The sequence below is a fragment of the Vanderwaltozyma polyspora genome, genomic scaffold, assembly GCF_000150035.1.
Source record: "Vanderwaltozyma polyspora DSM 70294 KpolScaffold2001 genomic scaffold, whole genome shotgun sequence".
In the NCBI taxonomy this organism is placed as follows: Eukaryota; Fungi; Ascomycota; class Saccharomycetes; order Saccharomycetales; family Saccharomycetaceae; genus Vanderwaltozyma; species Vanderwaltozyma polyspora.
In genome coordinates this window covers 148,626-166,412 of record NW_001834684.1, presented here as the reverse complement: position 1 = coordinate 166,412, position 17,787 = coordinate 148,626, and the positions used below count along the sequence as shown (strand labels likewise).

The window sequence follows — 17,787 nt, the reverse complement described above, 5'->3', positions numbered from 1 at the left end:
GCNNGGGGGCTCTTTCCCATTTTACAGTTGAAAAAAAAAATAATCTTTATAAAAGTTTCGTTGAAACATGTTTTTAGCCAGTTCACTTATAGACTTTATTTTCCACGAAATTTTATCAATTTCCAAGTTTAACCCTGGAGTTCGATTTTTATTTTTCAAAGTTTGCGATGCGTTTAAACCTGCAATTGATTGAATTCTTTTGGAGTCAAAGACAGATCTACACGTGATAACTTTTCTTTACAATTGTAATCATCGAGTTTGTGCTCAAGATTTCTTATTTTTCAGCCATCTGGGTAATTTTAATACCTTTAACTCCAATCAAATGGTAAGCATCTTATGCGCATGTATGATACTTCTTCACCATTATTATTTACCAGCTTAAAACCAATTTGTTTATTGTTTTTAGAGGATGGTTTCATTGTGACTGAATTATTAGATTCAGCCAAATCCTCAAAGTTTGACAATTCATTGAGAACTTTTATGGATGTTCTCAGATCTGAGATTTCATCCTGAATAGCTTGTCTCTTCTCGATAATTTCTTTGCTTCGAGGTGACAATAGCAATTTTGTAAATTCATCTTCAAGTTCTTTAATTTTCTTGAATACTAATTCACTGTTACTGTTTCCAGTAGATTCGTGGATCAAATCCTCATCTGGTGTCCTGGCGGGGAAGCCATGTAGAGAATCAGAGGGTTGTGGATTCTTTACAGAATCATTAATAGTAGTTGATGGTTTAGTTGTTTGCAAGGACATTTTTAATTAGATGATATTGATCCGGTGTATTAAAGTATAAAATATACACATGGGAATATAGTACATATGATAAGTGTCAATTAAGATCTTATCAGTCTTTATATACAATGTTTAGATATTATTCACACGTCAGAAGTAAATACTTTCGTATTAGAAACATTTCTTTATCCCTTATTAATAATGATGTTTCATATAATTCTTCACCCTTATTAATATTGAATTAATGAGTATGACTTTACGTCATCTCATAATTTCTGACAGATCCAGTGTATTAAAGTATAAAATATACACATGGGAATATAGTACATATGATAAGTATCAATTAAGATCTCATCATTTCTTATATACAGTGTTTGAAAAGTTTTCAGCGTCAGTAATAACACTTTCGTGTAAAGTAACATTTCTTTATCCTATATGAATAATGTCGTAATACGTTTATATCACGTGTTACCTCATAATTCTGACAGTTTCCCTAGATAAATACTTAATACATTAATATTTAATATTCCGGACCAAACAATACAATGTCAGAATTTTGAGAATTGTGATTTTTAAGGAAGCATATTTTTTCACATTTCCGAAGAACTCATCCTTGTTAGCTCAGTTGGTAGAGCGTTCGGCTTTTAAACAATTCCAAGTTTAAACCAAGGATACCGAAATGTCAGGGGTTCGAGCCCCCTATGAGGAGTTCTTCTTTTTTAAATTTTTTAACAGTATCAATAATATATTGGTGTTATTTTTTTTAGAACAATAATTAACTAGTAGGCACTCTGAAGAAATGAATACCTCAATCTCAAGTTTCAATGATTCAAGAATTAGTCTAAATTTCTCAAAATAGCATCCGTTTATTTCCTGATGTAATAAATTACACGCCATTTAATACGCAATCGAACCGAATTCATTCCGAAGGCCATGTTAATATTTACATCAGGAAAAAATAAAAAAAGTCTAGTGATAAAAAAAAATTGGAACACGAAAGATCTATGATGAACTAATTAAAAGCTTTAGTCACCTTCAATATCATCTTGAATTGTAATAATTCTAGCATTGAATCCATTGATCTTAACCAAACCCATCGCCTAGATATACTGGTAAAGTTTTTTTAAGTCAAAGTAATAAACATTACATAATTGAGTTATTATTGCATTTCATCATTGTGAAAGCATCCAATCCAAGGATAGGATATAAAAATACTCTGAAGGATCAATCATAGCTAACAAGCTACTTTGAAGAGCATTGGTGTCTAATTGAGTTTTGAACTAGCCTATTCTGATAATATACTTTTACTGAATCTAATATTACAATGCTCGATATAAATGTTAATAATATTTTCTTTAAATCCTATTCAGTGGATCCAAATACTGGTCATTCAATCTATGTATTTGATTCGACGTATCTTCCATCGCCAGAAGAAGTTGGTGATAAGCAAGTTTTTGATTTGTTAATTGATGAGCTGATGGACACGTTAATGGCCAAATTACCATCAGCACCATATTCTTTAGTTGTATTTTCTTCTGGGTTTTCCAACAAGAAGATTAGTTGGGTTTATGGTATTAAAATGTTCTCCAAGTTACCACAAGAATCTCGTGTTTTTCTACAGAAAACCTACATTGTACATGAATCATTCTTTATAAGGACCGTTTATCAGGTGTTATCCAATGCAATGAGCATAAAATTCCTCGGTTCAAGCTCCAATTCTACGGATTCTTCATCCAACGAGAATACTTCAGCATCTTTGATCCATGTTTCAGATTTAACCGGATTATCTCATCTTATTGATATTACAAGACTTAGAATATCGTTAAACGTTTATATGCATGATTATGAACTCTCAGAATATATTGATGTACCCAGCGAATATTTTGGTAGATTGACCACACTCGGCAATAGACAATATCGACAATTAATATTTGACAAAGTTTTTAAAAGGTTACAATTAGAGGGTATCAACTATCCTATGGTTTTCCAAAAGCCGGGATCATATAAAAAAGTTAACATTTTGTTAGATATAATCGAGAGAAGCAATTATATCGACCTTTCACAATGGGATATTTATTCCTTAGCATCAATTTTTTTGCATTTCTTGAAAAATAAATCAAAACCTTTAATCCCAATAGACTTTATTGCATTACCGATAGTTGATGATTTTGATTATACATATGCAACGTTTTTAAGAATAATTCATTACAATGAATACTATGAGTTACTGGCCGCTATATTTCCATTGTTCACATCATTTTTAGATAACGAGGACCATACAAAACACAATTCAAAAACATTAAGCAAGGCCTTGACTCCTACTTTGTGTAAGGAAAAGATTTCAATATTGAGCTCTGATAGATTATCAATTGGGACAAGATATATAAAAAACTTGTTAGAACACTTCCCATCTATTCTGAATCGTATAGAATCTTCCACTAGGTCTCCAAGACCAGTTTCTACAATCGACTCTACAAAATTGAAGCAAAGAACTATATCAGCCCCAATAACGTCTCCAGTAGCTAAACAACCCGTACGTGTTGCATCACAAGGGTTACCACCTCCAGCATTACCCAAACCAAGAAAATTGAGTCCAACGAGAAGTGAAAATCGTGATACGAGTCCAACTAGGAGCATTAGTCGTAGCACAAGTCCTATCAGAACGTTACCTCCATTACCAGATAAAAAGAAACCTACTGAAAACGGCAATGCATTATCAAACATACCAGTGAAGTTGCCACCATTAAATATCAGCAATATACCAAGTCTGAAACCTGAAACTTCCAATAACGAGACACGTTCTGAAAAGACAGTTCGTATAAGTAGTGATTCATCTAGTATTTTAGCCGATGAAAGTTTGACGGACTCGGTTTCCAACCGCAGAGAACCAGGATCACCAACTGCACCTTCTGAAGCTATCAAAGAGATGGTTCAGGACAAACCAGCAAATGATGACGACAATGATGAGATCAACAATATTCTGAAGAGTGCGTCTAAATTGACATTAGAGCATAACGAAAAGATTTTGACGTTTGATAAAGAACTGAAAAAGAAGAAGAAATTAGAAGAAATCAATAATACAACAAATCACAGTAAATTTTCTGACGATGGTTATTCTGGAATCAAATCCGGAAGTAAGGTGGGCAGACTTGCAGCATTATACGAAGAGAGGGTACAAGGTATCCAGATGATGAATGAAATGCAAAAAAAGATGAATAATGTATGATTCAATTTCACCATTCTATAGTATATTTGAAGAATACAATTAAACATCTGACCATAATGATCATACCGTACTCCCATCGGACAGAAGCAGCAGCTTTCAAACGAATTCAAGGAAAATTCCAAGTAGATGCATTCTATATAGACAATCCTTATATTATACCACAGCATGTTTAAAACCATCAATACCACCATATATATATATATACTTTCATTCAATATAATAACACATACCCTTCATCCATCCATCCGTTCTTTGCTTCCTTTCTTCCTTATACTTGACCTAGTTAATAAGAACAACGGTCTCTTGCCTCTGCCAAGTAAATCACATTCTGTTTCTCCCATTTTTGCCGCCAAGCTCATCCTCTCTATTAATTAAAATAGAAAATGTCACAAAACGCACAAAACCATCAATTACTAACATTCCCCCACATTTCTTTTTTTTAACATCTCTCTCTGTTAATTTTCTTCGCTATCATTCTTCATTACGTCATCGTACATCACATTCCACGAGTAATATGGCTTCCACAAATAATTATCACTGGTCACGATAATATGTTTCATCAGTTCGAAACGCGAAATCTCGTAAGTTTCGAAATAGCATAAGCTTTGAGATCCAGAAAGATAAGAAGAAAGAAGAGTCAAGCTGAGGCATGTTGCAGTTATAGACAGAATATATATTCTTAATCACATCTTTTATAGCTACTTGTTGGTGATTGACAATACTGTAATTTTGCTTTCTGGTAAATTTCCTTTCCCTTGGAGAAGAGACATTGCGATATTCTCCGAAACTTAGGTTGAATTTTTAGATTATATTCTTCTTGGCTGAAGACCTATATCATCTACTTTAACATTCTTTAGATTCAGTTCATTGAATTTAGCGGATTGTGTATTGATCAGGTGAACAGGGTTCTTAATTTGGCTGAGGATTTAGTTAATGCCCAAATTATTCAGTGTTATTAATCTATATATACAAGAACAAAAATATACTCACATATATATCCATTTGAGAATCTAAACAAGAAAGTAAAAAAGTGAACAACCAAAACAAATCATATGGACCGCCTGACAAGAGATTCTTCTATCAGTGCAACCACTCCATTATTTATGGATCATGAGTCTAAAAAATTTGATAGCATATCTCCTACTAAGCCACTAGATTTTAGTAGGAAAATGGTAGGATCGGGATCCATTCGTAGTATAGGTTCTATACCCAACAATAATGATTATCAGCGTTCAGGTTCAAGTAGCACTATTGCTACTGCAAATGAATCCTTTACAACAGCCCACTCTTTTGTCACAGACAATATTCAGAGCAAAACAGCAAAGGATTATTACCAAAACAATAACCAGTATACAGATCAACAAAGGTCAAAACACGATTTTAGAAATCTATTAAATACTACAGGGTCTAATAGCAGTGTCAATAGAGATATGAACTATAATAATGACAACGATGATACCACTCCATTGGTACTGCCGAGACCAGTAATGAATAATGAAGATTATGACAGGATAACTCCCAAAGCTGGGAACCAGAGTGTTACCTCATTGGGGACATCTATGAGTGTCGGAGAAACTAGTGAGAGACTAAAAGGATTAGGATTATACAACAGTAGAGAAAACCTTAATAATGGAAGCAATTTGGTTAATAACCAGATGCAATCTTCCCCTGTCAAAGCTATTAGAGTGTCTAGAATTATCAACCCATCTCAAAACTCTATAGGCAATGGCGTATCTTCAATGCTTCCCCAGCCTACAGAGTCTAGTGAGATAGAATCTTCTCCTGTAAAGACAATCAATGATAGTATTGGAGAAGATAGCTTTAATTTTGAAACGACTACCGATTCGATGGAATTAATGACAAATGATTCAATAAATGAAACATCTTTTAAAGATTATTCCAGCTATCAAGAGTCTGGTTTAGTTAGAGACTCATCGATTAATAGTCTAGATGAACAAAGTTTTGCGTACTTATTTATTGTAGCAACACACTCTTTTGACCCAAATTCTTTACAAAGTGCTGAAGATGCTTCTATTTGTTTACCATTTAAGAAAGACGATGTTGCTTTTGTACATAATGTTGATGAATCCGGTTGGGGTGAGGTAACCTTGGTCAAAAACCAATTACGTGGATGGGTTCCATTCAACTATTTTTCAGATATTATTCGTGTAAACGATACGCCATCTTTAAAACCTGATGATTATAGATATCTCATTGATACAAGGAAACCTCTGGAAAAATTATTAACAAATAGTGCAAAATTTTTACTCAATCCTCAGGACACACGTTTATTATCATTATCGGAGCGCACATTCAATATCAATTATATCAACTCTGTAAGAGATGGTGTCAAGTCATTACTTGAATTGACCAATTGTGTTTCACGTTCCAACCAACTTGTTCAAACCCAAAGTGTAGTAAGAAAAGCACGTAAAAAATTATTGGCTGATTGGTATACATTAATGATCAAGGCTGACCACTATAAGAATACATCCTCGGAAGCAAAAATCAAAAAATTAGTTGATCTAGTTTTTGAAGTATTAAGAAGATCTTTTGCATTTTTCGCAATTTGGTCAGTAGAAAAGGTTAAATTTGAAAGTAGTGCTCAAAGTAGATCACCAAAAAGATTATCACAGGATGATGCAAGTTCGTTGAGATCTAGATCCAGTTCTAGCTCTAGAAGTCGCCAAATGTACTACCTTAATACCCAACCAACAGCAATTGGGAGATTACATGAAATTTATGATATCTTATTCACGTATATTGGTCTAATCCTAGGTAGGCTAGATTTGATTGAACGTAACCCTACAGGGTGTGAAACGTTGGAATTTATTGTCCACCAAATGATTATATTACTTCGTGAACTATTGTTTATCAGTAAATCATGTTCCTCCATTCTTCAATCAAAATATGATGATGCTTATGAAAACACATTAGATAAAAGTTTGGATCCGCTGCTTTCTCTGGTATCTCAATTGGTTTCTTGTATCAAGCTTTTAGTCACACAGACACTGAAGGAAAATGGAAATTCAGACCAAAGTATTCAAATTAAGCAAGACTTTTATAATTCTACGGAGAATGGGAAACAATTGATCTTGATCGTATCTAACATGACCTCATTGATTGCTACTACTATCACAGGATGCAACAATTATTTAAGAGTTATCGGCGATTTTAAGCTTGGTTCTGATAGAAGGTATCCTGATTTAAAAAAAATAAAGATCACACCTGATAAATTTATTGAAAAGTGCTCTTCGGGTTTGGTACGTAAGCTGGGAAGAGATTCACTAAGAAGATCACTTGAAGTAGCAGAGGATTTAAAACCAAGTAATAAAAGCCCAAAGAGAAGAGTTTCCCGCTATTCAAGCATTAGAGCAGGTACTAGTCATGAATTAGCGTTTACTTATGAAGGTACCCAGTTTTTGAAAGAAATAACTCCCGATGAACCATTTTCAAAAGATGCTGTATTTGATAAATTCAAACTTGACGATTCCCTTGCATTTGGTAAATTACCATTGCCTGATGAAGGAAACGATTTACATAACAGAGAGGTAATGCAAAATGAGATAATGTATAGTAATGACGGTGATATAATTGGGATTTCCTTCAGAGCATTGGTGTATAGATTAACCGACGAGGTTGACAAGGCGGATGACTATTTCACCTCAACCTCGCTTCTTAACTTCAGAAGTTTTGGGGAAGTAGTCGATCTAATTGACCTATTAATTTTAAGATTTGATACATCTAACAAATATAACTTGGTATCACACAATGAAAAAGCTGGCAACTACTCATCCAAATCATCTCGTCTAAAAAATAGGAGAAAACTGGTTTGTAAAATTTTTCAAACATGGATGGAAAGCTATTGGAACCCTTCAACAGACTTCGAATACTTATCGATAATGATTAATTTTTTTAATGAAGGTGTTTCAAAATATCTACCATTGGAATCCAAAATTTTAATAGAATTGGCAGCACGACTTCTATTATTGCATGAAAACACTGGGAAAGGTATCTCAATATCACAAATTAATGATCAGTTGATACCGAGAGATATTGTTCAGCATAAATCTACATCAGTAATCTCAGATTCATCATCAACATTTTCTGGTAACAGTAGGTCTTCTATTTTTTCAATAGATGAAAAAATAATTGAAGAATATGAGTTAACTCATGTTACTGCTCCATCAAATCATACCTCTATTTCATTACCAATCCCAGTTTTAAATTTAGGAAGATCTGCATTACTTTCGAAATATAATATGCAAGATATGGAAAGATTGGTGACCATTTATAGATTCGTCTTGAACAATGCTTCTTTGCCATTCTCTGAAGTCTATTTCGAAGCTGAAGAAGATTTAAATGTTCTAATAAAAAATTGGAATTATCTTTTGACTGTAGATAAAAGCACTACTTCGAATATTGTACACAATGAGTTGAACTTAATCAATTTAAATCCATTGGAAGTAGCTAAACAATTGACTTTGATTGAATCAAAGCTATATATGTCAATCGAACCTTTTGAGCTGGTGAATGAAAATTACCTAGAGAAAAAGTCCAATTTAAATGTAGCAATTCACGTCAGAATGATTATGAACTTCACCAATCAATTATCACATTACGTTATGGAGTCAATATTGTCTCCAGAAATTAACAATAATGATCGTGTTAACCGACTAAGAAGTTGGTTGAAGATAGCTCTTTCTGTATTGTATTTCAGAAATTATAACTCTGTGGCTTCTATTATGACAGTTCTTCAAAATCATGCTATTACAAGACTGACATTTTTATGGGATTTATTAGATGAGAAAGACACAGAACTTTATGAATATTTGTCCAGAATTGTTCACCCAAACAACAACTTTAAAGTCTATAGGAACAAATTGAAGAATATTATGAATGAGAATTTACCAAATGGATTACATGCTGCTAAATCAGCATTGCCATGTGTACCTTTCTTTAATTTATTTTTACAAGATTTAACTTTTATTTCAGAAGGTAATAGTAACTTCAGAAATCCCGATTCATTCAGACCAAATAAATTAATTAATATTGATAAATACTTCAAAGTCACCAAGACGATTAGTACAGTTCAGTATTTCCAAGTGGCATATGATGTACAAGAAGACCCAAGCCTGAGTCAAAGGGAATCGTTTTTCAATATCCCTGAAACCATAGATGTCGATACGAACAATATCACCCCTGTACCATTATTACAAGAGTTTATCCTTTTCGAATTCTGGAGAGTGAACACACTATACTCAAAGGGACAAGATAGAGGTTATGAACTGAGTTTAAAGATTTTAGAACGTTCCTGATAGGGTTCGATTTCTACCAACAATATTATTTAAGATGTGCTTCAAAAACACTTACTATTAACGGTAATAATAGTTGTAATTTTATATTATTAAAATGTAACAGTATTAAATATAAATATATCAATATATATATCAATCAATGTAGTTTATTAATTTTAGAACATTGAACACTTAGGTACAAATGCTTTTAAATATTAGTTTTCATTATGCCGTTTTTGTATATCTAATAAATATACTAAATAAATAATTAATAATAGGTAATGAAGTAAAACCCATATAAATAAGATATATACATTAATGATCGTTTATCAGTTTTTCAATTCTCCAATATAATTAATAGCAGAACCAGCTCTGAAGAATGCTATTTGATCCTTTGACATTGTATGCTTTGCCTTGATTATAAATGATTTCCCTTCAGGCTTCGTTATCTTAATATCCAAAGTTCCACCATTATTACCTTCTTTTGCTATCATATCTATCAAATCCAAAGTTTCAATAACATCACCAGAAGAAAGTTTATCGTAATCATTTTCATTGGCAAAAGTCAATGGTAACATACCTTGTTTCTTTAGATTTGTTTCGTGGATTCTTGCAAATGACTTAACTAATAACATTTTTCCTCCCAAAAATCTTGGAGACAATGCTGCATGTTCTCTAGCAGAACCTTCACCATAATTATGTTCAGCAACAACATTCCATGGTCTCCCTTCATCCTTCCACTTCATCATCAATTCTGGGATTTCATATCCGGTACCATCCAAATCATATGCCTTATTAACTTCATCCGTTTCTTTATTTTGAGCACCAATTAAAGTGTTATATGAGATATTTTCCAAGTGTCCCTTATATTTTAGCCAGACACCAGCGGCTGAAATATGGTCTGTCGTACATTTACCCTTAACTTTTAAAAGTGTAGTAGTTTTTAATTCTTGACCATTCCATGGCTCAAATGGAGTTAACAATTGCAAACGATCCGATTCAGGAGAGACATCAATATTGACACTTGGGTTTGGTTTTGGAACAGCAGAAGGAGGATACAGAGAATCTCTTCCATGTTCAAAGCCTTTTTGAGGCAAATCACGACCTGTTGGCGGAGTGAACTTAAAACTTTTGCCATTTGGAAGTGGGATTGAATCAGTTAGTGGATTGAATTGAGCATCACCTGAGTATGTCATAGCGGTTACGATTTCTGGTGAAGTTAAAAAATTCATTGTATTTTTATTACCGTCATTTCTTGCTCTAAAATTTCTATTAAATGAAGTAAAAATTGAATTTGGTAATTGAGTGTCTTTTGGGATATCTTGTCTATCCCATTGGCCGATACATTGGCCACAAGCATTTGACAAAACTATAGCACCGTTTTCTTCGAAAATTTTAGTGATACCATCTCTTTCAAGAGTAGCTCTAATTTGTTCAGAACCAGGAGTGACAAAGAATGGAATTTTTGGTTTTAAGCCTGCTTTTGAAGCTTGGGTGACTAAATCGATGACACGGGTCATATCCTGATATGAAGAATTCGTACAAGAACCAATTAAACCTGCTGATATATTCTGTGGCCATTCATTTTCAATAGATTTTGGACCATATTCTGAAATATTCGTTGATAAGTCAGGTGTGAAAGGTCCATTAACACTTGGTTCTAAAGTTGATAAATCAACTTCAATAACTTTATCATAATGAGCACCTTCATCTGATTTCAACAATTGGAATTCATTTAATGCAATATCGGCGTATCTTGATACAGAATTTCTACCTGTGGCATCCAAGTAACGTTTATGAGCCTCCGTGAATGGGAATAGAGAAGTAGTTGCCCCAACCTCAGCACCCATATTACAAATAGTGGCCATACCTGTACAAGATAAAGATTTTGTACCTTCACCAAAATATTCTATGATATAGCCTGTACCCCCTCTAACAGTTAATAAACCTGCCAATTTGGTGATTACATCCTTTGGAGAAGACCAACCTGATAGTTTACCCGTTAATTTAATACCCAACACTTTTGGTGTCTTTAATTCCCAAGGGATGCCTGTTAACGCATCAACAGCGTCAGCACCACCGACACCAATTGCGATTGCACCTAGGCCACCGGCATTAGGAGTATGGGAATCGGTACCTAACATTAATAAACCTGGGGCTGAGAAATTTTCTAAAATGATTTGATGAATTATACCAGAACCAGGTCCCCAAAATTGAATACCGTATTTATCAGCACAGTTTTTCAAGAAATTAAAAATTTCCTTATTAGTAATTATAGATTTCTCTAAATCTTTAGATTCACCATCTTTGCCAACGATTAAATGGTCACAATGGATTGAAGAAGGTACTGCGATTTGTTGTAGACCTGTGTTGATAAATTGTAGCAGGGCCATTTGCGCAGAAGCATCTTGCATGGCGACACGATCTGGAGATAATTTTAAATATTCGTTACCACGAAGATCGTAAATATTTGTCGTTGGTAGAGAACTCAAAGTTTCGTCTACATCACTTAAGTGTGAATATAATATTTTTTCAGTCAGAGTTAATGGTTTGTTATTAGTGAATTTGTTAATTTTTTGTAAATTTTCCAACATTTTAGCATATGGAGGGATTTGAATATTGTAATTGTTAGAGGAACTGTCATCCGGGTTGTTATAAGTAGCAGGGAAGATGTCATGTAAGCTTGATGAAGTTGCCATTAATCTGTGACTAGATCTTGAATTGAGAGAGCATCTTGATACAAGATGACGATTTGATCTTGACAACATTTTATACCAGCGAGTTTTAGAATATTGGGTTGATTTAAACTTGGCATGGGATATATAATTTGTTAAGAGCAACAAGAGGTGAAGGTGAAAAGGATGTGAAGTAGGAAGTAGGGTTTATATATAGAAAGATATTTTGTAAATTGAAATGAATCAACACTTGTGAGTAATAGTCATCTTGAATGAGTCTAACAAGCGATGGAAAACGAGATGGAAAGCGAGTGAGTTCCATAGGTATTAGTGTGAGTGGTCTCTGAGGCTAGATGGGAAGGGGGGAGGGGGAGGGGGAGGAGCTGTAGAGAGTCAATGAAATGAGGAAGAGGAAAATTCCTTGTGAAAAACACGACAAAACAGAAACAGAAACAGAGGTTGCAGTCGATGATGTCTGAATTTCCGATGGAATTGTGCAATTGAAGTAACGGGCAGGAAAGACAAAGCCAGAGACAAGGAGGAGGGAGAGAGAGGAAAAATTCAAACTTGATAATTTTTTGTTCGTTGGCAAACATTTATCATCACGTGATCTATTGTATCACGTGATGTCATGTGAAGTGAGATTATAGTGTGTCAGTAAGCTTGATTTTATTGTGTTTGGGCTGTTGGTTTGTGAGAGATGTACATACGAAACAGTGTTTCTTGATGGCACGAGTTTGATAGGCTGATGATAGTTTTTGGCTAAAGAGTTGAGAGAGTTTGAGGGAAAGGGAAGGAATGGTTTTGCCAGAGATGTGGTTTATATACGTTTTTATAAATGTGAACAAAAAAAACTAAAATAATGAAAAGATGACACAAAAACCAGAATCCATGACTTTTCATAAATGGATAGAGATATAATACCACACCCCCGCTGACTTGGAACTTACAGCTGGAGAGAGAGAGAGAGGGGGGGAGTTCAGATCAGGTCAGGAACGAAACGAATGTGAGTACACGGTTGAGAAGTTAGCCGCCTGGGTCCATGGCAAGTTACCCCCACTGTAGTCACATGCTGGTGGTGGTGGTGGTGGTAGGATCTTTGTTTCCGATTCCAGTCTCCCCTCTTTTTTCTTTTCTTCAAACTGTTATTGTTACTGGGTGTCAGTCTTTATCTGGTTTCGGCTTTGGCTTTGGCTTTGCCATTTTTTGCAATTAGTTTTTTTTGTGTCGGGCACAAAAAAGTAAAAAATAAAGTGCTAAGAGAAAAGCAGATTTGGACAGACAATACAATAGTTTGAACTTTCAGCAAATAACATTCTGATCACAAAAGCGCAAAGCATAAAGCACAAAACAAAAAAGAAATTGACAAAGCCAAGACAACCAAAACCCAATTTAACTATTGATAAGGCTTCCGTGGTTGATTGGTAGATACATACAATCACAAACAAATTGCTTGATGTTGTTGTTGCTACGCCCGTTGCGCCTGTTTTCTGTGCCACTTCTTTTCTGACCACAAAAACAAAAAGCAAAAGCAAAGGTAAAGGCAAAGGCAAAGGCAAAGGCAAAAACAAGAATAAATTAAATTAATCAGAACAAACTACTCAAGAACAAGAGCAGCGAAAGCAGAACCAAGCGAATAAATGCCTGCAGTGTAAGCCACCCACGTGGGTAGAAAAAAAAACAGTTTGTTTGGCAAGTAAAACAGAGGGAATGAGAAAAAGAAAAGCGGACATTCGAATGGCTAAATCCACAAGATTCCTCTCCCGCTTCCCCTCCCCTTTTTGCTTGAGGTCTGTTGTTCAGACAACAGCACGCACAACCGTCCCGAATCCAAACCCCAGAAGTGCCAAAAAAATGCCAAAAAAGAAACTTTCCTTCACATTGCACTTTTTTTCTTTTTCCTTTTTATTTTTTCATGTTTCTTGAGTTTTTGCTTTTAGCATTTCGAGAAATCAGAGAAACTCTCCCAAGAGCGTACAAAGCACAAGAAAGCAGAGGAAGAGGAAGAGGAAGAGGAAGAGGAAGAGGGAGAGGGAGAAAGAGGCAGTTTTACAAGAACAAGAAGAAACAAAGAACACTATTACTATAACAGCTCAATGACAAATATATATCAAAAAAGAAAGCTCATTCATTCATTTTAAACTATATGATGAAAAACCTACTTAACGTTAACATTAACGTAATATACTGTAACTTAAAGGTTCAAATCAGTATTGGAAAAGGATAAGTGAGAAAATAGTAAAGAAAAATTTTCTTGTTGTTCTTTTAGTGATTGGACTTTTCAGTAGATTGCTATGGTATTGGTAAAGGATCATTATAAATTGATATAAGTAGATATACAAAATTTTTTAAAAATCACACCAGTTAGTTTTTTCTTTGTAAGATATTAATTAATTGCTTTGGAGAAATATTTAATACATATTTGAAATTTTCATTGAGGGAAAAATATAGGAGTAGGATCAGGCAAGTAGAGAAAGGGATAGTAGTATATTTTAAAATTGCAATGAGGTTCTCACATTTTTTAAAATATAATGCTGTGCCAGAATGGCAGAATCATTATATGGATTATAATGAATTGAAAAATTTAATTTATACATTGCAAACCGATGAATTGAAGTTATCGGATACTGGCAATGCTGTCGAAGAAGAAGAGGTATCAGGATCTAAGGATTTTTTTTCAAAGAAGATCAGGAATAAATTTCTGTCAGGGTCATCAAATAAAAATAAGAATTCAAAGACTAAAAATGATGATCTAGCAAATGAAGAAACAATTGAATTAGAAGACTTGAATACAAGTACCAATGTCACTACTACAAATAATAATAATAATAATGAAAATAATCATGGCAATTCCCGCTCTAATTCTAATAATAAAAAGACTTCGAATTTCAAGAAAGTTTTCAAGGACAAACTGTTCGACAATTCTCGTCGTTCTTCTGCTTCAAGTGAGGGCAGAACTTTGTTCAATACCTATGAGGCATTTGTTGCTAATTTGACACAAGAAAAATTAAAAGTTGACGATTTTTACAAAAGATTGGAATCAAGGTTTTTTGAAAAGTTTGATACTTTAATCAAGGATTTAGAAAAAGAAGGTATTATATTGACTCACCAAAGATCCTTCGAGAGTGCTACTGATGATTTGTCAATCAATAACATTAACAATCAAAAACAATTATCTGTTATTCGTACTAATGAACTGGAATCAAGGAACGATTTTTATTCGGAAGATGATATTGATGAAGATATAGACGATGAGGAATTTGAACCTCAAGATAATACTGCTTTATTAAATTACTCTCAGTTTAATATCAAATCTCAAAAAAAGTCTTTGTTAAAACAATCAATTATAAATTTATACATAGATTTATGCCAATTAAAGTCTTTTATTGAATTGAATAAAATTGGTTTCACCAAGATAACTAAAAAAGCCGATAAAGTTTTACATTTGAATACAAGAAACGAATTGATTGAAAGTGAAGAATTCTTCAAGGATACTTATATTTTCCAAAATGAAATTCTAGCTCTTTTGAATACGAAGATTTCTCAATTAGTGGAATCTTATGCAATTATAACAAATAATAACGCAAGTATAGAAACTTCCAAATTAGAATTGAAACAATTCCTACACGATCATATCGTTTGGGAAAGAAGTAATTCATGGAAAGATATGCTAGGTTTATCCTCATATACAAATCAAGATGAAGATAACGGTAAAAATCAAGAGAAGAATTCAAAATTATTGTTAGAGTTTTATGAATTCCCATTACCAATAAAGATTGATATTAAAAGACCAAAAATTCAAATTAATAATTTATTAGTCCCAAAATTATTCTTCACTAGAAAGGCATTTAAAATTGCATTTATTTTTGTCGTCACAGCTATTCTTTTAGGTATTAAAACTTTCAACGATCCTGCCCAACATCGTTGTATGGCTTTAGTCGAATGTGTTGCTTTCTTATGGGCCAGTGAAGCTTTGCCATTATTCGTTACTGCTCTATTGGTCCCATTGTTGACTGTCTTATTTAAAGTTTTGAAAAACAGTGATGGTTCAATTATGGATGCAGCTACGGCTTCCTCAACAATTTTTGCATCTATGTGGTCTTCTACTATTATGATTTTATTAGCTGGTTTCACTTTAAGTGAAGGTTTATCCCAATATGATATTGCTAAAGTTCTGGCATCTTGGCTATTATCATTTGCTGGTATCAAACCACGTAACGTTCTATTGATGGCCATGGGTGTTGTTTTCTTTTTATCTATGTGGATTTCAAATGTCGCTGCTCCTGTGTTAACTTATTCTTTAATGAAACCATTGTTAGACCAATTAGATGCAAACAATCCATTTGGTAAAGCATTGGTGTTAGGTGTTGCCTTATCAGCAAATATTGCAGGTTTTTCTTCACCAATTTCATCACCACAAAATATTATCTCTATGCAATACTTGAAAGAGTATGGTATTGGATGGGGTCAGTTTTTTGCAGTAGCTTTACCAGCAGGTATTTTGTCTTTGTTCTTAGTCTGGGGTTTAATGTGTTTAACATTTAAGATCAATACGACTAAGATCGAAAGATTTGTTCCAATCAAGACTAGATTTACTTTGAAACAATATTATGTTATCTTTGTCACTTTAGGTACTATTATCTTATGGTGTGTTGAAGCACAGATTGAAGGTGCATTCGGTTCTTCTGGTCAAATTGCCGTTTTGCCAATGGCTTTGTTATTTGGTACTGGTTTGTTATCTACAGGTACTTTAAACACATTCCCATGGTCAATTGTTGTTTTGGCGATGGGTGGTATTGCATTGGGTAAAGCAGTCTCTTCATCTGGGTTGTTAGCCACTATTGCTGGTGCACTACAAAGAAGAATTGAACATGATAGTGCGATGGCTGTTTTATGTATTTTTGGTGTTTTAATGTTGGTTGTAGGTACCTTTGTTTCCCACACTGTCTCTGCTATTATTATTATCCCATTAGTTCAACAAATTGGTGAAAAGTTAAGTGGTGCAAAATCAGCCCCAATTTTGGTTTTTGGTTGTACTTTATTGGCTTCTGCAGGTATGGGTCTAGCTTCATCTGGTTTCCCAAACATCACAGCCATCTCGACATTAGATCGTTATGGTAATCCGTATCTGGATATGATGACATTCATCTCAAGAGGTGTCCCTGCATCCTTGATTGTATTTGTATGTGTCATTACCTTGGGTTACGGTATTATGGCTTCCGTATTGAGCCCATACTCTGGATCTTAATCGAACCCCTCCCTCCCCCAATCCAAACAAAATAATGAATATCTGTGTATTAATGTCGATGTCCTAATTTCAATTTCTTAACGTCTATATCATTTTCCTATCGGCACTTCACTTGCATTATCAGTCATTCATTCATTCTTCCATCTATTAATTCAATTTCTGGCATTTCAACGGGTTACCTTGCAAGGTAAACCAGCCCTCAAATCCTGGGTATATAATCTTTAAACATGGGTACTACGTAAATATTTTATAGAATTGATTAAACGATTAATATTATCTCATTTAGCATTCATTGATCCTTAGATAAATAACTATTTAAAAGATTTCACTGCTCTTGTACGCAGCTTTCACTGGCGATGAGCTTTTTTAAGAATAGGCAATTTCAACAAATTTTGACAAAACTGAAAAAAGTTGATCAAATCAAAGCCATCGAGTATAAATATAAGCAATAAGAAGAAGGCATTAATAAGATTAGTTGAAGGCTAGTCAAGGAGGTTTTATTTGTATGAATAGGAGAGTTTGGTAGTTGGTATCTAAATTGTTAAGATTGTAGGTTATTGTGTTGATACCTTTTCCTCTTTCCCATTCCCCTGATTTTATTTTTTTGGTA

The 17,787-nt window shown here is 33.8% G+C and overlaps 5 protein-coding genes and 1 non-coding gene across 6 annotated transcripts; 4 read left to right on the top strand and 2 right to left on the bottom strand.

Moving 5' to 3' along the window:
* Positions 1 to 308: 308 nt before the first annotated feature.
* On the bottom strand, positions 309 to 752 carry Kpol_2001p59 (Tkp4 protein; the record flags this gene model as incomplete). The annotated part of the gene is made up of 1 exon (XM_001646362.1): positions 309 to 752. One exon carries the CDS (start codon positions 750 to 752, stop codon positions 309 to 311), a length of 444 nt encoding a protein of 147 aa, XP_001646412.1.
* Positions 753 to 1,341: 589 nt separating this feature from the next.
* On the top strand, positions 1,342 to 1,440 carry Kpol_2001trna2. The gene is made up of 2 exons: positions 1,342 to 1,379; positions 1,404 to 1,440. It is a non-coding gene; the product is annotated as a tRNA-Lys (tRNA).
* Positions 1,441 to 2,055: 615 nt separating this feature from the next.
* Positions 2,056 to 3,957, top strand: ECM25 (Ecm25p; the record flags this gene model as incomplete). Its single annotated transcript, XM_001646361.1, has 1 exon — positions 2,056 to 3,957. The coding sequence occupies one exon, from the start codon at positions 2,056 to 2,058 to the stop codon at positions 3,955 to 3,957; it is 1,902 nt and encodes a 633-aa protein (XP_001646411.1).
* Positions 3,958 to 5,009: 1,052 nt separating this feature from the next.
* Positions 5,010 to 9,275, top strand: BUD5 (Ras family guanine nucleotide exchange factor BUD5; the record flags this gene model as incomplete). The annotated part of the gene is made up of 1 exon (XM_001646360.1): positions 5,010 to 9,275. One exon carries the CDS (start codon positions 5,010 to 5,012, stop codon positions 9,273 to 9,275), a length of 4,266 nt encoding a protein of 1,421 aa, XP_001646410.1.
* A 308-nt stretch (positions 9,276 to 9,583) lies between these two features.
* ACO2 (aconitate hydratase ACO2) lies at positions 9,584 to 12,022 on the bottom strand (the record flags this gene model as incomplete). Its single annotated transcript, XM_001646359.1, has 1 exon — positions 9,584 to 12,022. The coding sequence occupies one exon, from the start codon at positions 12,020 to 12,022 to the stop codon at positions 9,584 to 9,586; it is 2,439 nt and encodes an 812-aa protein (XP_001646409.1).
* A 2,410-nt stretch (positions 12,023 to 14,432) lies between these two features.
* Positions 14,433 to 17,177, top strand: PHO90 (SPX domain-containing inorganic phosphate transporter; the record flags this gene model as incomplete). The annotated part of the gene is made up of 1 exon (XM_001646358.1): positions 14,433 to 17,177. One exon carries the CDS (start codon positions 14,433 to 14,435, stop codon positions 17,175 to 17,177), a length of 2,745 nt encoding a protein of 914 aa, XP_001646408.1.
* Between the last annotated feature and the right edge of the window lie 610 nt (positions 17,178 to 17,787).